The sequence below is a fragment of the Coregonus lavaretus genome (assembly GCF_964263955.1).
Source record: "Coregonus lavaretus genome assembly, chromosome: 27".
Lineage (NCBI taxonomy): Eukaryota > Metazoa > Chordata > Actinopteri > Salmoniformes > Salmonidae > Coregonus > Coregonus lavaretus.
Genome location: NC_140014.1, coordinates 9966143 through 9988733, shown reverse-complemented (window position 1 = coordinate 9988733; position 22591 = coordinate 9966143). Strand labels below are relative to the sequence as shown.

The 22591-nt window shown below is 43.5% G+C and overlaps 1 protein-coding gene across 1 annotated transcript in view; it reads right to left on the bottom strand.

The window, feature by feature from the left end:
- The window catches only part of LOC311102372 (SH3 and cysteine-rich domain-containing protein-like), a gene marked incomplete at both ends in the record, with an annotated part of 104732 nt that overhangs the window by 74933 nt on the left and 7208 nt on the right, over positions 1 to 22591 (bottom strand). The window contains one exon of the mRNA XM_084143693.1: positions 14044 to 14413. Within this exon, the coding sequence (XP_083999819.1) occupies positions 14044 to 14413 (370 nt within the window). The remainder of the gene's footprint in view (positions 1 to 14043; positions 14414 to 22591) is intronic.

The following is a 22591-nucleotide window of genomic DNA, read 5'->3' as shown; positions in this document are numbered from 1 at the left end:
CTCACTGCTCAAATAAACCTACCATTGAAATTATAGACTGATCATTTCTTTGTCTGTGGGCAAACGTACAAAATCAGCAGGGGATCAAATACTTTTTTCCCTCACTGTAGCTATCTTTTGAGTTTGGATCCCGCGACGTGGTTGGCATCAGTTGCTGGGACTGCTACTCTCTGTCCAGCACAAGAGGTTGGTGGCACATTAATTGGGGAAACACATGGTTTCCATGTGTTTGATGCCATTCCATTTGCTCCATTCCAGCCATTATTATGAGCCGACCTCCCCTCAGCAGCCTCCACTGCTGTCCAGTGATCTTGCTGACCAAGGCCGTGTCTGAGGAGCTATTTGGCGTAGCAGCTATCAAGCTAGCAGGGTTTTCTTGAGGGCTTGAACGCAGCCCACGACGCGGTTAGCAATTGTGGCTGGGACCTCGGATTGTCCCGGGCTTGTGGCTGTCTAGATCCCTGCTGTTTGTTGTTGTTTTCAATCTGCCCTGTGACCTGCCCTGTCTGGAACTGTGAGGAGTAACAGCGCAACATACGTCGCTACCATGACGAAGACCAAAGCCGACGGGAGTACCATTGAGGACAGTGGTGTCTCTATCACAGGTGAAGGATCTTTTAAACGAACCAAAAAGAGTTCTACAAGCAGTTGTTACAACAACAAGAAAATAGCTTCAAGTGTTTTGTCCAAATACTGATGGAGTCAACTAATAAAATAATGGATGACCTGACCGGAGGTGTCCAGGACCTGAAGAACAGTTTGCATTTCCCCTAGGGTCAGCTCGATTAGTTTTAACAGGAGAACGGCAAGATGACAGCAATCTGTAAGTCATTGAGAGAGGACATCAGTTCTGTATGTGAATCCATGATAACAATGACGGAGAAATCAGATTATCTCGAAGGACAATCAAGGCGAAACAACATGGTTGTGGACAGAATTGCAGAATCTCCACGAGACCTGGACAGAATCTGAGGACAAAGTTAGGGAAATGATCTCGGAGAAATTGAAGATGGACCACAGGAAGATTGAGGTGGAGCGCGCTCACAGAACTGGAAACCCACCACCGGCCCAGGTGACAGGCTCAGGCCGATAGTGGTCAAGTTCCTAAGGTTCAAGGACAAGGTAGGTGTTCTGGAAAGAGCCAAGAACTTGAGAGGAATGTATATCTTGCTCAATGATGACTATCCTGAAGCTGTGCACCAGAAGAGGAAAGAACTTATCTCAGCCATGAAAGGTGACATAGCGCGTGGGGACATTGCTTACATCTGCTATGACAGGCTCATTGTCCACCCTCCCTCCCAAAAGACTGGAAGAGTTGAGAGAGCCAAGCCTATGGGTTCGTAGCTTCAACCCCACAGCACACACACACACACTTACACACACCAACTGATTAATGGACTGCTGAATGTATCTTTTTATATCTTGCTTTGTTTGCTCTTTTCCATATTATGTCTATCTCTGATTAGCTACCCAGGAAAGGGCTGAAAATAGCCCTCATAGGTTCATGAAATCAATAACCTGCTAACATCAGATAACATTCATATATTAGCAATTTCTGAGACTCACTTAGATAATTCATTTGATGATACAGCAATAGCAATACAAGGATATAACATCTATAGAAGAGAGAGAAAAGCTTATGGGGGAGGTGTTGCTGTATATATCCAGAGCCATATCCCTGTAATGCTTAGAGAAGATCTTATGTCAAGTGTTATTGAAGTGTTGTGGTTGCAGGTTCACTTGGCACATCTAAAGCCGTTCCAGGTTGTAAGGCAACAAAATAGGAAAAATGCCAAGGGGGGTGAATACTTTCGCAACCCACTGTAGGATGAGCCATGGCCAAGTGCCTAGATACTTCCATCTTACAAGCCATCCCCACTGCCCTTTCAGCTGGGTAATGACATATGGTGGTGAATGGTGGCTGGTGGGGTGAGTTGGCAAGAAGCTTCAGATTATATCAGGAGAAGTGATGGCACCATGGCATCCAATCACGCTGTGGTGGCATTGTCGCTCTTGGCTGACAGCGCAAACTGGCTCTAACCAGAATAGAAAGAGGAGTGGGAGGCCATCTCTCAGACTGCCCATCTTAATCTTTTATTTTTATTGGCCAGTCTGAGATAAGGCTTTTTCTTTGCAACTCTGCCTAGAAGGTGAGCATCCCGGAGTCGCCTCTTCGCTGTTGACGTTGAGACTGGTGTTTTGCGGGTACTATTTAATGAAGCTGCCAGTTGAGGACCTGTGAGGCGTCTGTTTCTCAAACTAGACACGCTAATGTATTTGTCCTCTTGCTCAGTTGTGCACCGGGGCCTCCCACTCCTCTTTCTATTCTGGTTAGAGCCAGTTTGCGCTGTTCTGTGAAGGGAGTAGTACACAGCGTTGTACGAGATCTTCAGTTTTTTGGCAATTTCTCGCATGGAATAGCCTTCATTTCTCAGAACAAGAATAGACTGACGAGTTTCAGAATAAAGTTATTTGTTTCTGGCCATTTTGAGCCTGTAATCGAACCCACAATTGCTGATGCTCCAGATACTCAACTAGTTTCAAGAAGGCCAGTTGTATTGCTTCTTTAAATCAGCACAACAGTTTTCAGCTGTGCTAACATAATTGCAAAAGGATTTTCATTTAATGATCAATTAGCCTTATAAAATGATAAACTTGAATTAGCAAACACAACGTGCCATTGGAACACAGGACTGATGGTTGCTGATAATGGGCCTCTGTACGCCTATGTACAGTGGGGAAAAAAAGTATTTAGTCAAATCAAATCAAATCAAATTTTATTGGTCACATGCGCCGAATACAACAGGTGCAGACATTGCAGTGAAATGCTTACTTACAGCCCTTAACCAACAGTGCATTTATTTTAAACAAAAAAAGTAAGAATAAAACAACAACAAAAAAAGTGTTGAGAAAAAAAGAGCAGAAGTAAAATAAAGTGACAGTAGGGAGGCTATATATACAGTAAAATAAAGTGACAGTAGGGAGGCTATATATACAGGGGGGTACCGTTGCCACCAATTGTGCAAGTTCTTCCACTTAAAAAGATGAGAGAGGCCTGTAATTTTCATCATAGGTACACGTCAACTATGACAGACAAATTGAGAAAAAAAAAACCAGAAAATCACATTGTAGGATTTTTAATGAATTTATTTGCAAATTATGGTGGAAAATAAGTATTTGGTCACCTACAAACAAGCAAGATTTCTGGCTCTCACAGACCTGTAACTTCTTCTTTAAGAGGCTCCTCTGTCCTCCACTCGTTACCTGTATTAATGGCACCTGTTTGAACTTGTTATCAGTATAAAAGACACCTGTCCACAACCTCAAACAGTCACACTCCAAACTCCACTATGGCCAAGACCAAAGAGCTGTCAAAGGACACCAGAAACAAAATTGTAGACCTGCACCAGGCTGGGAAGACTGAATCTGCAATAGGTAAGCAGCTTGGTTTGAAGAAATCAACTGTGGGAGCAATTATTAGGAAATGGAAGACATACAAGACCACTGATAATCTCCCTCGATCTGGGGCTCCACGCAAGATCTCACCCCGTGGGGTCAAAATGATCACAAGAACGGTGAGCAAAAATCCCAGAACCACACGGGGGGACCTAGTGAATGACCTGCATAGAGCTGGGACCAAAGTAACAAAGCCTACCATCAGTAACACACTACGCCGCCAGGGACTCAAATCCTGCAGTGCAAGACGTGTCCCCCTGCTTAAGCCAGTACATGTCCAGGCCCGTCTGAAGTTTACTAGAGTGCATTTGGATGATCCAGAAGAGGATTGGGAGAATGTCATATGGTCAGATGAAACCAAAATAGAACTTTTTGGTAAAAACTCAACTCGTCGTGTTTGGAGGACAAAGAATGCTGAATTGCATCCAAAGAACACCATGCTTTGGGGCTGTTTTTCTGCAAAGGGACCAGGACGACTGATCCGTGTAAAGGAAAGAATGAATGGGGCCATGTATCGTGAGATTTTGAGTGAAAACCTCCTTCCATCAGCAAGGGCATTGAAGATGAAACGTGGCTGGGTATTTCAGCATGACAATGATCCCAAACACACCGCCCGGGCAACGAAGGAGTGGCTTCGTAAGAAGCATTTCAAGGTCCTAGAGTGGCCTAGCCAGTCTCCAGATCTCAACCCCATAGAAAATCTTTGGAGGGAGTTGAAAGTCTGTGTTGCCCAGCGACAGCCCCAAAACATCACTGCTCTAGAGGAGATCTGCATAGAGGAATGGGCCAAAATACCAGCAATAGTGTGTGAAAACCTTGTGAAGACTTACAGAAAACGTTTGACCTGTGTCATTGCCAACAAAGGGTATATAAAAGTATTGAGAAACTTTTGTTAGTGACCAAATACTTATTTTCCACCATAATTTGCAAATAAATTCATAAAAAATCCTACAATGTGATTTTCTGGAAGTTTTTTTCTCAATTTGTCTGTCATAGTTGACGTGTACCTATGATGAAAATTACAGGCCTCTCTCATAAGTGGGAGAACTTGCACAATTGGTGGCTGACTAAATACTTTTTTTCCCCACTGTAGATATTCCATTAAAAATCAGCCGTTTCCAGCTACAATAGCCATTTACAACATTAACAATGTCTAGACTGTATTTCTAATCAATTTGATGTTATTTTAAATGGACAAAAAATTAGTTTTTCTTTCGAAAACAAGGACATTTCTAAGTGACCCCAAACTTTTGAACGGTAGTGTACGTTTTTCCAGCATCCGATTAGGATCGATAATGTCAAAAGCCGCACTGAAGTTTAACAAAACAGCTCCCACAATATTTTTATCAACAATTTCTCTCAGCCAATCATCAGTCATTTGTGTAAGGGCCGTGCTTGTTGAGTGTCCTTCCCTATAAGCGTGCGTAAAGATGGTTGTCAATTTGTTTACAGTAAAATAGCATTGTATCTGGTCAAACACAATTTTTTCCAAAAGTTTACTAATGGTTGGTAACAGGCTTATTGGTCAGCTGTTTGAGCCAGTAAAGGGGGCTTTACTATTCTTGGGTAGTGGAATTACCTTTGCTTCCCTCCAGGCCTGAGGGCACACACTTTCAAGTAGCCTTAGATTGAAGATATGGCAAATAGGAGTGGCAATATCATCTGCTATTATCCTCAGTAATTTTCCATCCAAGTTGTCAGACCCCAGTAGGTTGTCATTGTTGATAGACAATAATGTTTTAACCTCTTCCACACTCGCTTTACGGAATTCAAAATTACAATGCTTGTCTTTCATAATTTGATCAGTTATACTTGGATGTGTAGTGTCAGCGTTTGTTGCTGGCATGTCATGCCTAATATTGTTAATCTTGCCAGTAAAAAAATAATTAAAGTAATTGGCAATATCAGTGGGTTTTGTGATGAATGAGCCATCTGATTTAATGAATGATGGAGCTGAGTTTGCCTTTTTGCCCAAAATTGTATTTAAGGTGCTCCAAATCTTTTTACTATCATTCTTTATATAATTTATCTTTGTTTCATAGTATAGTTTTTTCTTCTTTTTATTCAGCTTAGTCACATGATTTCTCAATTTGCAGTACGTTTGCCTATCGGTTGTGCAGCCAGACTTATTTGCCATTCCTTTTGCCTCATCCCTCTCAACCATACAATTTTTCAATTCCTCATCAATCCACTGGGATTTAACCGTTTTTACAGTCATTTTCTTAATGGGTGCATGCTTATTAGTAACGGGAATAAGCAATTTCATAAATGTGTCAAGTGCAGCATTTGGTTGCTCCTCATTACACACCACATACCAACAAATATGATTTACATAAAAAACATAGGAATCACTACAAAACTTATTGATGACCTCTTGCACACTATATTAGGCCCAGCCTTTGTAACTTTGGTTTTCCTAGATATGGCTACTATATTGTGATCACTACATCCGATGGATATGGATACTGCTTTAAAGCACATTTCTGCAGCATTAGTAAAGATGTGATCAATACATGTTGATGATTTCATTCCTGTGCTGTTTGTAACTACCCTGGTCGGTTGACTGATAACCTGACAGTTAGAAGCTTTTTCTTGAGTGGGCAGCTTGATGAAAGCGAGTCAATATTAAAAAATCACCCAGAAAATATACCTCTGTTGATATCACATACATTAACAAGCAGTTCACACATGTTATCCAGATACTGACTGTTAGGGCTTTAGGTGAGGCAGATGAACATGGGATCCTATCTAAGCTTTACAGGAATGTGTTTCTGAATATAAACAGAAACACTTCCACCATTGGTATTTCTGTATTTTATGTAGACGTTATAACCATGTTTTGCTACCACTGTATCATTAAAGGTATTATCTAAGTGAGTTTCAGAGATAGTCAGAATATGAATGTCATCTGTTACTAGCAAGTTATTGATTTCATGAATCTTGTTTCTTAAGCTACATATGTTAACATGGGCTATTTTGAGCACTTTTCTGGGATGCTTGATTGTTGTCATTGCTTTACTGGGAAGCTTAGCAGAAGTAGACATGCTCATGTTATTTATGTTAATGAGCTGCACACAGTGGACTTCCTACTAGGGCACACCGCCTCAGTGCTAACAGTATAACTCTGGTTCATAGGCACATGATTACTGCATACAATAGCTGTAAAATCAGCAGAGGCATTCAGGGCAGTTAGGGGGACATAAATTAGGTTACTTACATTGTGTCTACCAATGCCCCTGGGATAATGTACATTTGCTGAAACATTATGACAACTCAGAGACACAATGGTAGGGATTAACTGAGTTGGGCTTAGGTCATTGATAAGTCATTATCTCAACGCAGCCTTATAATGCTGTGAAAGGATCCAGGAACCACATTTATTTGGGTGGATCCCATCCTCCTTATAAAACGTGTTTTGTTTCCAAAAGGTATCGACATTTTCAACAAAGGTTACACCCATTGAGCTGCAATAATCACGTGGGCAGTTGTGAAGAGAAAGAATCCTGCTAAAGCGTTCAATGCCACAATTCAGAGAGGGCACAGGGCCAGATATGATGGGTCTTTTATTAGTGTCTAGCAGAGAATCAATCACCTCTTTAAAATCCAGTTTCAACTGTTCCGAGCTGTCCTTCATAATGTAATTAAAACCCACATGGACTACGATAGAATCGATTTCCATTTCCTGGCGCAGAACATTCGGGAGCAGCTTAGTAATGTAATTTACTAGAGCTCCGGGATAGGACAGTGTTTTTGCACCAGGAACAGTGACATTTCTTGCCATGGAGCTGCCCAAAATCATGGCTGGCGAGAAGGACGAGGAAATCTGCCCACTCCCACTCCCAGAAGGACAGGCGAGAGGCAGGATAACTTGAGCCCGTAGCTCCCGGCGCCTGGTGCAGGCCTCTGACAGATGGAGAAGCCCCGTTCGATCCAGAGCAAGGACAGAAGGTTGCCGACGTCGACTTCTAAATTGTAGGGGAAGGAGTAGGCACAGTGTCCGCAGACACAGGTACCCTAAACGAAGGTGCAGGAAGATCAGGCTCCAGGGCGGCGAAACTATTCATTGTTTGTATCCGCTCCGGGCCTCTCGTTGGGAGTGTAACCTGCTTTGCGGGAGGACGTTGTCTTCGGCTTCCACGGCTCGTGACATGCAACCATCGTTGATTGGCATGCTCCTCTTCCTGTGCTCCTTCGACTCCGCTATCAGATGGGGGAGGAGAGGTAGGAGATGGCTCCCCTGGCGAACGAACTCCGGGCAACACTGGCCATTAGGACAACGACAAATGGCAAGGCAGAGATGCAGCCAATAAGCGCGAACTCCGTCCAGCCACCGGTGTAGAAAAGGTAAACATTCCACTCTGCGTTTTCCCCAGTTTCTTACGTAGACTGGCGACCTGCTTGATCAAGGAAGCCACTTCCATCCTATAATCCTCAGCAAGCAAACAATTGCCGCATTGGAACTCAGAGGGATCCAGCTTGTCCCGAAACAAAGCGTAGTAGATGCAGCTCCTACAGCGCTGGAAACGTTTATTTACTTCTCCAGACAAAAAATGCTCCATTGCACAACTCATTTGGGACTAACTTCGTTAGCTTGATGGCTAGGAGCTTAGCTAGGAGCTTAGCTAGCAGCTTAGCTAGCTAATGTTAGCGGCTCTGTCAAGCAGGCTTCAACCTGTCTGTTAAGTGGGATTCTGGGACAAGAAATAGCGGTCCTAGCTGTTAAAAGCTAACCGCGTCGCAGAATCCATGCAAAAAACAACAGAAACATCAAACTGAGTGTTTCCAGCATACAGTGTTCAGCTGCGCACTCTGATGACGCGAGTATGGGTATGCTTGAAATCGGCAAAGACTGGGGAGTTCTTCAGGATAAAAGTAAACGGAATGGAGCTAAGCACAGGCAAAATCCTACATGAAAACCTGCTTCAGTCTGCTTTACACCAGACACTGGGAGAGGAATTCACCTTTCAGCAGGACAATAACCCACAACACAAAACCAAATCTACACTGGAGTTGCTAACCAAGAAGTTAATATTCCTGAGTGGCCAAGTTACAGTTTTGACTTAAATCAGCTTGAAAATCTATGGCAAGACTTAAAAATTACTTTCTAGACATGATCCTCAACACCATGACAGAGCTTGAAGAATTTTGAAAAGAATAATAGTCAAATATTGCACAATACAGGTGTGCAAAGCTTTTATGAGACATACCCAATAAGACTCACACCTGTATTTGCTGCCAAAGGTGTTTCTACCATGTATTGTCTCAGGGGGGTGAATACTTATCTAATCAAGGTATATTAGTGTTTTCTTTTTCATTAACCTTAAAAAAAATATCTTCCAATTTGACATTAGAGTATTTTGTGTAGATCGTTGACAAATAACTGACAATTAAATCCATTTCAACCCCACTTTGTAACACAATAAAATGTAAAGAAATCCAAGGGAGGTGTAGACTTACAGTAGGTGACCAAGAACCCAATGACCACTCTGACAGAACTACAGAGTTCCTTGGCCAAGATGGTTGAACCTGCCAGAAGGACAACAGTCTCTACAGCACTTCACCAATCTGGGAGTGTCCAGACGGAAGCCACTCCTGAGAAAAAGGCACACAACATCACGCTTGGAGTTTGCAAAAAGGCACGTGAAAGACTGAGCACCAAAGGCAAAATATTCTGTGGTCTGTTGAGACAAACATTTTTACTCTTTGGCCTGAATGCAAAGTGCTATGTCTGGAAAAAAACACTCACAGCTCATCACTCGTCTAACACAATCCCTACCGTGAAGCATGGTTGTGGCAGCATCATGCTATGGGGATGCTTTTCAGCGGCAGGGACTGGGAGACTGGTAAGGATAGAAGGAACAACGAATGGAGCCAAATACAGGCAAATCTTGATGAGATCCTGCTTCAGAGTGCAAACGACCTTAGACTGGAGCGAAGATTAACGTTCCAACAGGACAATGACCCCAAGCATACAGCCAAAGCAACGCTAGAATGGCTTCAGAAGAAGAATGTAAAAGTCCTTGAGTGGCCCAGCCAAAGCCCAGAATTGAATCTCATTGAACATCTGTGGAATGATTTGAAGATTGCTGTTCACTGCCGCTGCCCATCTAATTTAACAGAGCTTGAGAAAGTCTGCAAGTAAGAATGGGAGATAATCCCCAAATCCAGATGTGCAAATTGATACAGACATACCCAAGATGACTCAAAGCTGTAATCGCCGCCAAAGGTGCTTCTAGAAAGTTTTGACTCAGGGGTGTGAATACTTATGTAAATTTGATATTTCTGTATTTCATTTTCAACACACTTGCTAAAATATCTAAAAACATGTTTTCATTTTGTCATTATGGGGAATTGTGTGTAGATGGATGAGAGAAAACATTTATTTAATCCATTTTGAAATCAGGCTGTAACACAACAAAATGTGGAACAAGTCAAGGGGTATGAATACTTTCTGAAGGCACTGTAGATTTAAGCAGGTGCTATTCTTTGAACTCTTGGCTTAGAATGGTGTTGTTTTATATTTCCCTATTTCTTTCCTGGAGCAATAACGCCTCCATTAGCAGTGCGCGGGTCAGCTGTTTGTTCACTCGCACCCGCCCGCAATTGCTAATAAGCCATCCGCAACCGCCCGACTATATGTGATGAAATGAAAATGCGCTATAGGCTACAGTTAAAGACTGCAGAACAATTTTTTGACAGGGTGTAGCATTTCTTGTTGTTGCCTGATTTAGATATGTTTCTGCTTATAATGTCCGACATTTTGGTAGGCTATTTGTTAGTCAACTTGTTTATAATTAGATAGGCCTACATGTAGCTTCTCTTTTGTCATTATAATTTGCCCTAGAAGACTAAATAAACCCTTACTCAACAGAATAATGTAATAGATAGACAGAACGAATGCTTCAATCTAGTTGACATCGGTGAAGTTTTCTCTGTCATCTTTCGCGGAGCAAAGACGTTTAGGGACTGGAGAGAAAATACAATAAAACAAACAAATAAACGGGAAAGATTTTCTGTGCAAAATTACCAAATTACATCAGTTTGACCGGTTGTAAGGAAAAAGAAAGCTGTGAAAACGACCCAACGTGTTTCTGATAAGATTTCAGTTCAGCTTCGATGCATATTTTATGTGGTTGAAATACTATCAGCTTTTATGATGCTTTTATGATGAATATAGCACCTCTACAGATGGTATCTAACTGAGCATTGCATTCTCTCAAGATGCAGAAGTAAATAAATCATATTTCTCCACTCTTGTTCCCAAGTCCAAATTTTGCATACATTTGGTGTATAATTTTACAGCAAGAAATGCTTAATTCTGCAGGAGTTATTATTAAGGCTATAGCCCTATTCGCACTGGACTAGTATTACTAGAGAGCGTTGGTTATGTATTTATTACCCCAGAATGTCCGTTATTCCAGAGGCGCAATATTTTTTTATGATGCATTTGGCGATGTTCAATTCATTCGCACAAAACATATAAACAAAATAATTCACTGTGAAAGGCCCTTCATATATAGGCTATGCGCAGCACTTCATTCAATTTATCGAATCAGTTATTGTTTTCTTGGTCAAACCGCGAGCATCACCTGTCAAACTCAAACATTTCTCTCAAAACACAGGGATTTCAATTCGCACGGGACTAGTATTATCAGAGGACTTTGGAGTTTGCCAAAAAATTTGAGTTTATTCTGGTTAGTCAATGTCCAGATTTCAGTTTCCATTTAACCCATCTAAACAGTAGGCTATAGTTCCCTTGACATGCCATAGGCCTATTTGAAGTCCCATCTTGTGACTGTTGAATTTGTATAGAGCCTCACAATCATCACACATAACATAGCCGGCACTGCTATCATCCTCTTTTACCACTTCACCAAATTTTTCCCAAACATTACTTTTCTGGCCCTCCCTTCTCCTTATTTTCAACTCTCCTTTCGCAGCTTTTGTCTAATTGAATTAAAACTTCGACAATGTCCTTTTTGCATCCGTGGTTTGACGTTAACTTTTTCTGCCCTTCCCAAAATCATTATTTGGCGATTAGCTGTGTAGGCTATTTAGCGCACGTACAATTAAACCCTGAAGTTTAGGCTTATGCACTAATACCAGATAGCCTAAAGTAATTAAAGAAAAACCTCAATGTAGCCTATGTAAATTGCACAATAAGTATACATTTATGGATTTTTTAAGGTATTGTTTCTCTTTTTTCAAACCGTCCGCCACCCACCCGCCCTTTAGCCCCACAATATTTATTGACCCTAAACCCGTCCACCCCGTGGATTAACTGCGGGGACTGCGCGTTATGAGTCAACCCGCACATAACGAGCCTCCATACATGCCTTATAAGCTGTATAAATCAAAGTTTGTTAGTTAAATACTCTTACACACACGCATACATACAGCTTACGGCTAGAATATTATTCATATCGAGGCATTGAGTAAAAGCTGGACGATTATTTATAACCTATTTTCAACAGTAAATTACTTTCCACCCTCTGTCACCCTCCTATAGCTCTCCTATTCACTCCCCAGTAACAAGGTAGACTATTATTTAATAGGTCATTTGCAGCAAGGCCCTTTAATCAATAACCGAGTAACGTGCAGTGCTCAATCAGAGGCAACCCATCTGCTGTGGAGTTCCCATCACGTTCAATAAGAGAGCCTACATCCGCGGAACACAAGGAGCCTTCTAGTCAATTAAATGGCTTTTTGAAAAGCCTTCGTCGACTGAAGCTTATTTCCATCAGAATTTGAGGGTGCAACGCACAATACATCTTTCAAGTGCTTGGGGCCAGTCAAAAAAATAATATCACCTTTAGAGAGAGAGAGGGAGAGAGGGGGAGAGAGAGTGCTAGAGAGTATAGCGTGGTCTTTTCTGAAATATTTTATGCAACAAAAGCAAAAAGTGCAAAAAGGTTGTTGTTGACTCCTGGCAGAAAATTCTCAACAGGTCTTCTAATTTACTTACCCGCACTTACTTTCCAACTTTCTACAGTCTAGACAGGCATTAGAGATGCATTGATCGCTGAGGAAAGTTCATCAGGCCCCTTAATTGATGCATAGCATCTCTGGCTGCCATTCTGTGACTCTCTGACTAAGTCTCAGTATGACAGATAGACATCTGGGCTGAACCTCAGCCAACGCTCCTTCCACCTGGGCTCATTAAACAGTCTCTCTCTCTCTCTCTCTCTCATTTGGCTATCAGCTGACCTCTCCCACCACAGCCCAGGAGCGGTCTCAGTGTTGACCATCAAACATGCTCTCATCAGAGCTGGACAAATTGTGAGCAGCACAGCGCCACTCGATATGTGTCACTGGCTATGGGCTATGAGCTATGGGGAATGGGCATTCCATGCATTAAAAAGACCAGACAGCTCATTCATGGTTTATACACTTTCATGATAACCTCTAGAAGTTCATGTCACCTTTGTGATAATACAGTAAACAAAAAGTGTCCAGAACTCATATATGAGTGTTGAAAGAAAAAATATTGGGTTCATTGAAATCTTCAGTGAAATCTACTAAGTCCACTTCTCAATCTATGTACAGACATACAAAATAACAAAGTACTTTTTACATAATAATAAAGCACTATTGTTCTCAAAAACTCAGAGAGGAAACAAATCCCCTGGTAATCCCATCTCCCCAACACATCAAACAACACCAAAAGCACGTGGTCCTTACCTACCGTCTGTTTTGTTTTATTGGCTAGCAGAGAGGCTGTCAAACACTGGCTTAGCAGATGGTCTGAAGCGACCCTCGTTACTACCTTGTTACATAAGCTCCCAGTGGTCCCTGCCTGCATGGTGCCTAACAAGGGGGCAGGGAAGGTGGAGCATCTGTTTGGGGACCGCCATATGGATCTGTGCTGCCTGTCAGACACAGAGAGACCGACTGACCTCTTTCACTAAGCACCCTGTTCATGCTGCAGCTCCTGGACAGCTCCGACACATTTCCACTGTCCCTATGGTTACATTTGAAAAAATTTACATTTACGTCATTTAGCAGACGCTCTTATCCAGAGCGACTTACAGTTTTTAGTGAGTGCATACATTTTTTATTTTTTTCATACTATCCCCCCGTAGGAAACGAATCAACAACCCTGGCGTTGCAAATGCCATGCTCTACCAACTGAGCTACATCCCTGCCGGCCATTCCCTCCCCTACCCTGGACGACGCTGGGCCAATTGTGCGCCGCCCCATGGGTCTCCCGGTCACGGCCGGCTACGACAGAGCCTGGATTCGAACCAGGATCTCTAGTGACACAGCTAGAGACCACTGCGCCACTCGGGAGGTATCCACTGTATCCACTATGGGAATGAAGCTAGTGGATACAGTATGACTCTATGACACTTGTGAACCCCTGACACATTTTTATGGATAGACCTACAGCCCACAGAGAAAGGGGTGGTTTCATAACAATGCTTTCTCTTAATCATTGGAATATCATATGCAGTAATTACAGAGGAGCATTTCAAAACATCAACGAGAGTCACTGGATAAGTGACACCTTCCAGATCATCTGCATTGATGTTTTCTGCAATACAATACGGTGCAAATGTTTGTTTGGGTTGGAAGGGTGACCATTACCTACGATCATGTGGTTGCAGATGTCGCAGAAGGTGGGCTTCTTGAAGATGTGCTCCATGAAGCCGTGTCCGGTGGGGTCGATGTCGAGGGGGTGGCGTCCCGGGGAGTAGACCAAGGAAGGGGGGGCACATGGGATGGCCGGGGGCGCATTAGAGATCACCAGGTTGGAGGTTGAGCGAGGGGGGGCATGGTGGACAGGATGGGCCACCGTAACCCCGATGACGCTCATTTGGCCCGTGATGCTGCTGTTGTCCGAGAGCAGCTCTGTCGACAGCTTGGCGTTACTGTTGTTGCGCTGGAAGAAATTGTCTGCGCTCTTACTGCGCATGCTCTTGGTTTTGAAGGAAAGGGAGCGCTTCAGCTTCTGCATCTGGAGAGAGAGAGAGAGAGAGAGAGAGAGAGAGAGAGAGAGAGAGAGAGAGAGAGAGAGAGAGAGAGAGAGAGAGTAATTGACTATACAAATTCAGTCAAACTGGCATCATGACTGTAGTATGTATGGGTATCTTTGCTCCTGAAATTGCCATCACTATAAGCATTACATCTGTACAATGTGTGGTAAAGTCCTGTTCTGCACTATTACTCCTTATGACTTCTCATTGGGCTGTTCCAAGAAAACTCACATTTAGTCTTGCCTCAACTGAAAGAGACAACCATTCATGATTTTTCATTCATTTGTAGCTTTCTGATGCTCAATATTGGCCACTTACATTGCCAAGGCAACCTGATTTTTGTTGTTGTTGTGAAAAACTCTGTATCCAGTAGGTCCGGTCCCACACCTCGAAAGGAAACTTAATTTCCCGGGTTAGGCTATGCATCATGGAGGTAGCCTATTATTTCTACCATGCTGGGCGGCAATTCCATGCCACAACCTGCATCAATTTCATTACTGCTTCTCTTTTTTAAACTATAATTTATAGAGCAACCCGGGAGAAAGGATCGTTTACTACGCTCCCACTTGGGTCGTGACAAAGTCTCAACCAAACGACTCGCCACCAAACGATCATTTCATTGCTTCCGTATCTGTCCAGTCAGTGCCTGCAGCGTCACATTGAAGAGCACTTCTTTATAAATGATGGTGAATGATGATCAGAGAATGGACTCATAAAAAAACATTATGTTCAATTACACAGGACAGGGTTGGCTCTGTAATGGGGACCCAACACTGAGTGGCTATTTTCTGCTTGCTATTTAGGTGCATTTGTCCCTGCTGTTCAATCGAGTACAGGCTTAACTGAATGAACAACAAAGACGGACTGCAATGTGACATTTTATTAAATAGTTTGGGGAATGACCTCGTTTCCGAGGGAAGATCCTCGGAGCCAGATGATGTGATGGCAGGTAGCCCTATGCAGGGCTGCTGGCATCGAACCCCCCCACATGACGGGCCTTAAGATTATTATAGCTGCTGGTGGTGGTGAGGTGGATGGTTATTGAAAACTGTTACCAAAAAACAGCAAGTGAGAGAACAGGGGTAAGTTGACATACAGTATAAATACATCCCAAGAATTACACCCATTGATTGAGAAAGAGGAAGGTGCTAATTGCAAGAGTGAGCCCATAGGTTAAACAGCAAGTGTGAGGAATGTGCATTATTGTGCCGTGCTTATAGGCTGTAAGGTAAATACTGTAGGTGAAGGACGTTCCACACATGGCTAATAGGAAAGAAGAGAAGCAACAAGATGCTATGCTGAGGATGATGATGTTTGTATTCATTCCCACTATGCCCGTAGAATAGGAAACAAAAGTGAATGATGTTATGCTTCCCGGATGAAGTTAAACGAGCATTCAGACCAGCCTTCATGATTGATCTTTCGTAAACTACATTTGATCTGCTTTTATTAGATTGGCCTCAACAATGATTTCTAGGTTACGACTGGAAAGTGTTGAGGTTAACACACATTAGCCTATACAGTCAGAGGATCATTCATGTTTCGTAAAGTTAAAATCACCTGTGGTGGACAATGATTGTATAACAGTTCAAATCAACTGAGTGGAGTTGCGGCAGCATGTGTGTGATCATGACCTATTGATTACTCTGGTCAATCTGGAAACAATCAATCCAGCCCTCTACCACCCACACACCACAGTACTCTGGGAGTTCACTGAAGCTTTGATGTAGCCTAGCCTTCACTCTAGGAGATGGTGATTAGGAAAGAAAATACCTAGCGATAATGTTTAGAAACACACAACCTCCTCACTGAAAAATGCTACCTTTCCTGTTTGTTTACCTTCTTAGTAATGAGATGGAAATGAAACTATGGTCAAGATAACAATGTTGGCATACATTGTGGCATCTTCAAAGTCAAATTATCTCTTTCCATTTCAATTCAAGTCTAATTGAATTAAACAGATAAGGTGGGGTAAGACATGAGCTGATAACTTATCTAAGGAATATCTGTTCTCCATTTCAATAGGACCTGGCTGAGAAGTATAATTATAAAAGCAATGTCTAGCTTGGGATAGATAAAATACAGGTGCTGTCACACCCTGATCTGTTTCACCAGTCTTGTGCTTGTCTCCACCCCCCACCAGGTGTCTCCCATTTGTTCCCATTATCCCCTGTGTATTTATACCGGTGTTTTCTGTCTGCCGGTTGCCAGTTCGTCTTGTCTCGTCAAGCCTACCAGCGTGTTGTTCCATACTCCTGTTTTTTCCTAGTCCGTTTTCTAGTCCTCCCGGTTCAGACCTTTTCTGCCTGCGCTAACACTGAACCCACCTGCCATACCATTCAGCCTTCCCTGACACTGAGCCCGCCTGCCATACCATTCAGCCTTCCCTGACACTGAGCCCGCCTGCCATACCATTCAGCCTGCCCTGACACTGAGCCCGCCTGCCATACCATTCAGCCTGCCCTGACACTGAGCCCGCCTGCCATACCATTCAGCCTTCCCTGACACTGAGCCCGCCTGCCATACCATTCAGCCTTCCCTGACACTAAGCCCGCCTGCCATACCATTCAGCCTGCCCTGACACTGAGCCCGCCTGCCATACCATTCAGCCTGCCCTGACACTGAGCCCGCCTGCCATACCATTTAGCCTGCCCTGACACTGAGCCCGCCTGCCATACCATTCAGCCTTCCCTGACACTGAGCCTGCCTGCCAGACCATTCAGCCTGCCCTGACACTGAGCCCGCCTGCCAGACCATTCAGCCTGCCCTGACACTGAGCCCGCCTGCCAGACCATTCAGCCTGCCCTGACACTGAGCCCGCCTGCCATAGCATTCAGCCTGCCCTGACCTCCAGCCTGCCTGCCGCCCTGTACCTTTCGGACTCAGACCTGGTTTACGAACTTCTGCCTGTCCTCGACCTGCCTCTTGTATTTTAATACATATCAGAGACTCGAACCATCTGCCTCCTGTGTCTGCATCTGGGTCTCATCCTGTGTCGTTATAGGTGCATTCTCATTGCATTTTGCACTTCTGTCTCTACTAAGACCAGAGAGAGACATAATACACTCGACATCAGTACTTTATGAGCATACAGTGCATGTGTGTTACCCACTCTATCATGAGCTTAGTGGCTGGAATAAGTAGTCAGAGAATAGGCTAAATGGGATATATAAAAAATATATTGTCCACTCTCTCCCTCCCTTAGCAAGGGGATGATCTGTCTGTGTTATGATTAAGTCACAGAGCTACTATGGAATGAAACAGAATGTACTGTACCTCAATTAGATGCCCAACTAAAATGATTTGACATGCATTATATTGTATAGAAAACATGTTTACCTATATATTGCTTCCCTACTATGAAAAATAAAACAAACTACTTTCTGGACGAAGAGCTTTCAGCTCTTTCTATTTCTAAACAATTAATGCTCAACGATGCAATGTTTTCTTTTTCAAGACTGGAAATTAACATAAAGGTTGTCAGCATAATAAGAAAAGAAATGCATCAAGCAACACCAGACTGTGGGTGCACCATTGAGAAATGGCTGGCTGTTGATACGGGATCTATCACAAGAGCAATAGCCACATGGACAAGCTTAAAAGGAGCCATGAGAAGGGGGGATTTCAAGCTAAAACCTAATTTACCAAAAACACCTCAGGGAATATGATGAATTATGATTTTCCCAAGGCATCTTAAATAGTGTTTGTCATTAAGACTATACAAAATGAGAGTTTTAGCAAAGAGACTGATGAAAGTTTTGATAGGGCACTTCACTTTTCTTACTTTATGAACCCCAACTTTGCCTTAAAAGGAAAAACCATGAAAGTCACATTGAAACTGTTACGGATACAGGTATCCTGTGTCTTTTTGTGTTTTTCCTCTCCTTTTGCCCTAATCACAGGTGTCCTGTATGTTCCTGATTGGTGGTCATTGGGGTGTCTGCTGATTGCTGAGGTGGACCAATCAGTGGACATTCCTCTGCATTGCACCACCTGTTTCTGGTTTGTCAATCACACATCCCATTGTTTAAAAGCCAGTCAGTTGTGTTTGTTGAGAGAAGACTATTTTCAGTATGTGAGTATGGATACTGTGGTGTCCTGTGTTTTGTGTACTCACTCATTTGCTGGTTACTCTGTTTGGTAACTTTGTTGTGTGTTTCTGGGAAAAGGGGAATTTAAGCAAGTTGCCCTTGGGCATACATTACCCGTAGGAAGAAAACTGTCTAAAAACACTAGTTAGACCTGAGCGGACCACCCACTGTATTTTTGTATGATTAGCAGTAGCTTAGCGGTTCTTGAGGCAGGCAAGATCAGTTTAGGTTTTTTTTACACTATTGTTTCATTTCTTGGGTCCTGCTCAGCCCTTTTTCCCAAACCTTTACCGTATGTTCAAAAAGAAACCTTTTATGTTTGACGGTAGTTTATGGTTGTCGTGTAGTTTTTGTTCTCACTGTTTCATGTCACGATACTAATTTGCATGAATTATGTTACGGGTCTCTTGTCCATCCACCCTAGACGTTCAAAGCCACGGTGTTCGTAACATAATGTGGGGGCTCGTCCGGGATATATCTCATTGATACTCATGCAAATTAGTTAGTGTCTGGTTCAGTGTTGAGCTTGGCAGCTGTAACTACCTGTTTTTTTTGTGTTCAGTAATCGTCGGCTCGTGTTGCTAGTTTAGGATGGCTACTTTTGAGTTGGATGCATTTTTGGAAAACCCTACGTGGGAGGGTTTTGAGAATTGCCGTAGAGTGGATCTACAGGCTTTGGCTGACCACTTTTCTGTACCCATATCAAGGGTTTTAGTGAAAGCAGAAGTTAGGAAAGCAGTGTTAGAGATATTGTTGAATGAGCGAGTGCTTGAGTTACCGCCGCCTGAGTCTGCTGCTCCTGTAGGGGATGTGGCTGCTGCTCCTGTAAGCCCGTCGGTGTCTGAGGACGAGGCTAAGGCTCAAGCCACATTGCCCCGTTTTGACCCACCCTCCCCACTGACTGGCAGTGATGCCAGGATGGATGTCCGCTCGACACTGCTCCAAATGGAGGCGGAAGAGCGGGCACAAATTAGGCTTGATCAGGAACTGGAGACGCGTAAGATGGAACTGGAGATGCGTAGGCTTGATCAGGAACTGGAGACGCGTAAGATGGAACTGGAGATGCGTAAAATGGAACTAGAGGCAGAAACAGCGAGGTTAGTCTCTCCTCATACTATGTCTTCTAGTGAGCTGTCCTCACCAGCTGTGGCATCTGCTACTTTTGATATTAGTAGACAGATCACCTTGGTACCTGTGTTTTAGGGAGTCAGAGGTTGATTCCTATTTCAGTATTTTTGAACGTATAGCAGTAGCATTGAAATGGCCCGAAGAGGTATGGTGCCTATTACTTCAGTGTAAATTAACAGGTAAAGCCCAAGAGGTTCTGTCAGTGCTACCTCTTGAAGACAGCTTGAATTATGACGTGGTCAAAGCTACTGTTCTTCGTGCCTATGAGCTGGTTCCTGAGGCATATCGACAGAGATTTAGGTCTCATAAAAAGGCTTCTACTCAGACTTATGTGGAGTTTGCTAGAGACAAAGGAAATCTGTTTGACAAATGGCACAGTGCTAGTAAGGTAACTGATTTTAACTCTCTACGGGAATTAATCTTGTTAGAAGAGTTTAAAAATTGCTTACCCGAATGCATTGTAGTTTATCTGAACGAACAGAAAGTATCCTCACTGTCGGAAGCATCTGTATTGGCAGACGAGTTTGTGTTGACGCATAAGAGTGTGTTTTCGGCTCGTACGGAGAGCAGGGCCGCAGAGTTGTTAACTTTTCGTCCTAGTCGACCAGCAGTACATCCAGCACGCCCAAAAGATGTGCGTCACTGTTTCTATTGTCATAAGGTGGGACATATGGTTAATGATTGCTTTCTGCTAAAACGCAAACAGGGGATGCCTCAGCACGCCAGGCCGCCAACGGGTGTTGGGCTGATTCGTACGGTTGTAAGGCCGGAATCAAGACAGAGGCCTCATAGTGAATGTGGTTTGAAAGTCCCTGTCCCAGTCCCAGATCACAGTTATGAACCGTTCATTTTTGAGGGGTTTGTTTCCATATCAGATGACGAAGCGTCTCAGCGTCCAGTTAGAATCCTCAGAGATACTGGTGTGGCACAGTCGTTCATACTATCTGATGTGTTGCCCTTGTCCAATAATACATATTGTGGTTCCAGTGTGTTAGTACAAGGAATTGAAATGGGATTCGTCCCCGTGCCATTGCACTTTGTGAACGTACACTCTGAGTTAGTCAGTGGATTGTTCAGAGTTGGAGTACGTCCTATGTTGCCAGTAAAAGGTGTGACATTTATAATGGGCAACGATATTGCCGGAGGAAAGGTGATACCCGTATTGGAGGTATTGGATAAAAGTGACCAGTCTCTCTCTGAGGAGCTGGCACAGGGTTATCCAGATGTGTTCCCCGCTTGTGCTGTCACACGTGCTCAAGCACGACAAGTGGGTGACGTGATAGATTTGTCGAACACGATTCTATTCAGAGAGTGTGACACAGAGGATAGCTCGGGTGCTACCTCTGGTAAGCTGGTGCAGTCTGACCAACAGCCCAGAGAAAGGAAGAAGAATGTGGAACTTGTTGCTGAGGCAATACAGTTACCAGTCACTCGTGAGCAGCTGATTGCTAACCAGAAGGTTGACATTAGCCTGGCTAAATGTTTTTCTAGTGTTGTCTCAGAGGAGGAGCTAAAGAAGAAAAACATGGCATACTTCATTGATGGTAATCTCCTCATGCGTAAATGGACATCCCATGTTGACGCTGGCGGAGATTGGAATGCTGTTTACCAAATAGTGATTCCTACAGCCTTTCGACAAAATGTTTTATCCCTCGCTCATGATCACCAGTGGTCCGGACATCTGGGAGTCACCAAGACTTATGATCGAGTTTTGCGACATTTCTTTTGGCCTGGTTTAAAACAAGATGTGGCTCAGTTCTGTCGGACTTGCCACACCTGTCAAGTAACTGGGAAACCGAACCAGGTTATTCCTCCCGCGCCTCTTTGTCCCATACCGGCCATAGGTGAACCATTCGAACATGTGATGGTTGATTGTGTTGGACCATTACCAAAGACAAAATCTGGTAACCAGTTTATGTTGACGATTATGTGTGTGGCCACCAGGTACCCAGAGGCCATTCCTCTGCGACGGATTACTGCTCCGGTGGTGAGTAAAGCGTTGATCAAATTCTTCTCAACTTTTGGGTTACCTAAGGTGGTACAAACTGATCAGGGTACGAATTTCCTTTCTAAACTTTTCAAACAAGTGTTAAAATCCTTGTCAGTTACACACCGTGTGTCAAGCGCATATCACCCAGAGTCTCAGGGTGCGCTTGAACGTTGGCATCAGACACTGAAGTCTATGCTCCGTAAATATTGCTTGGAATCTGAGAAGGATTGGGATCAGGGAGTTCCTCTAGTTTTGTTTGCTGTCCGTGAGACAGTACAGGAATCCTTAGGGCTCAGCCCAGCTGAACTGGTGTTTGGACACACCATGAGAGGACCTATGAAAGTCCTTAAGGATCAGTTTTTATCACAAGAGTTGTGAAAATGTGTTGGACTACGTTAGTCGCTTTCGTGAGCGCCTACATGGTGCCTGTACTCTAGCAAAGGAAGCGCTGTCTTCCTCACAGAGACGGATGAAACGACACTATGACACACAGGCTGTTTCTCGTTCACTGCAGCCAGGTGACCAAGTTCTTGTATTGTTGCCTGTGCCAGGAGCGTCATTGTCAGCCCGTTTCTCTGGTCCTTATGTAATTGAAAAGAAATTAAGTGAAACTGACTACGTGATACAGACTCCTGATAGAAAACGCCAATCTCGTGTGTGCCACGTTAACATGTTGAAGACAAACCATACCAGACCCGTCACTCAGATAGACAGTCCAGAGAAACTGGCCGAATCGGCTGTCTCTATTGCTGCTACGGCTGTAGTGGGAGGTCATGTTAATGATGTGGACGGAGATGGTTTGGAGTTGCGCAATACTCAGCAGCAGTGTGCTAGATTGCCCAATTCAGAGATGCTGCTGTCTCTCCTGTCAAGCCTGATTCATTTAACGGACGGACGGACAGTCAGATGATATTGTGAGACTATTACACAGCTTTCCATGTCTTTTTAAT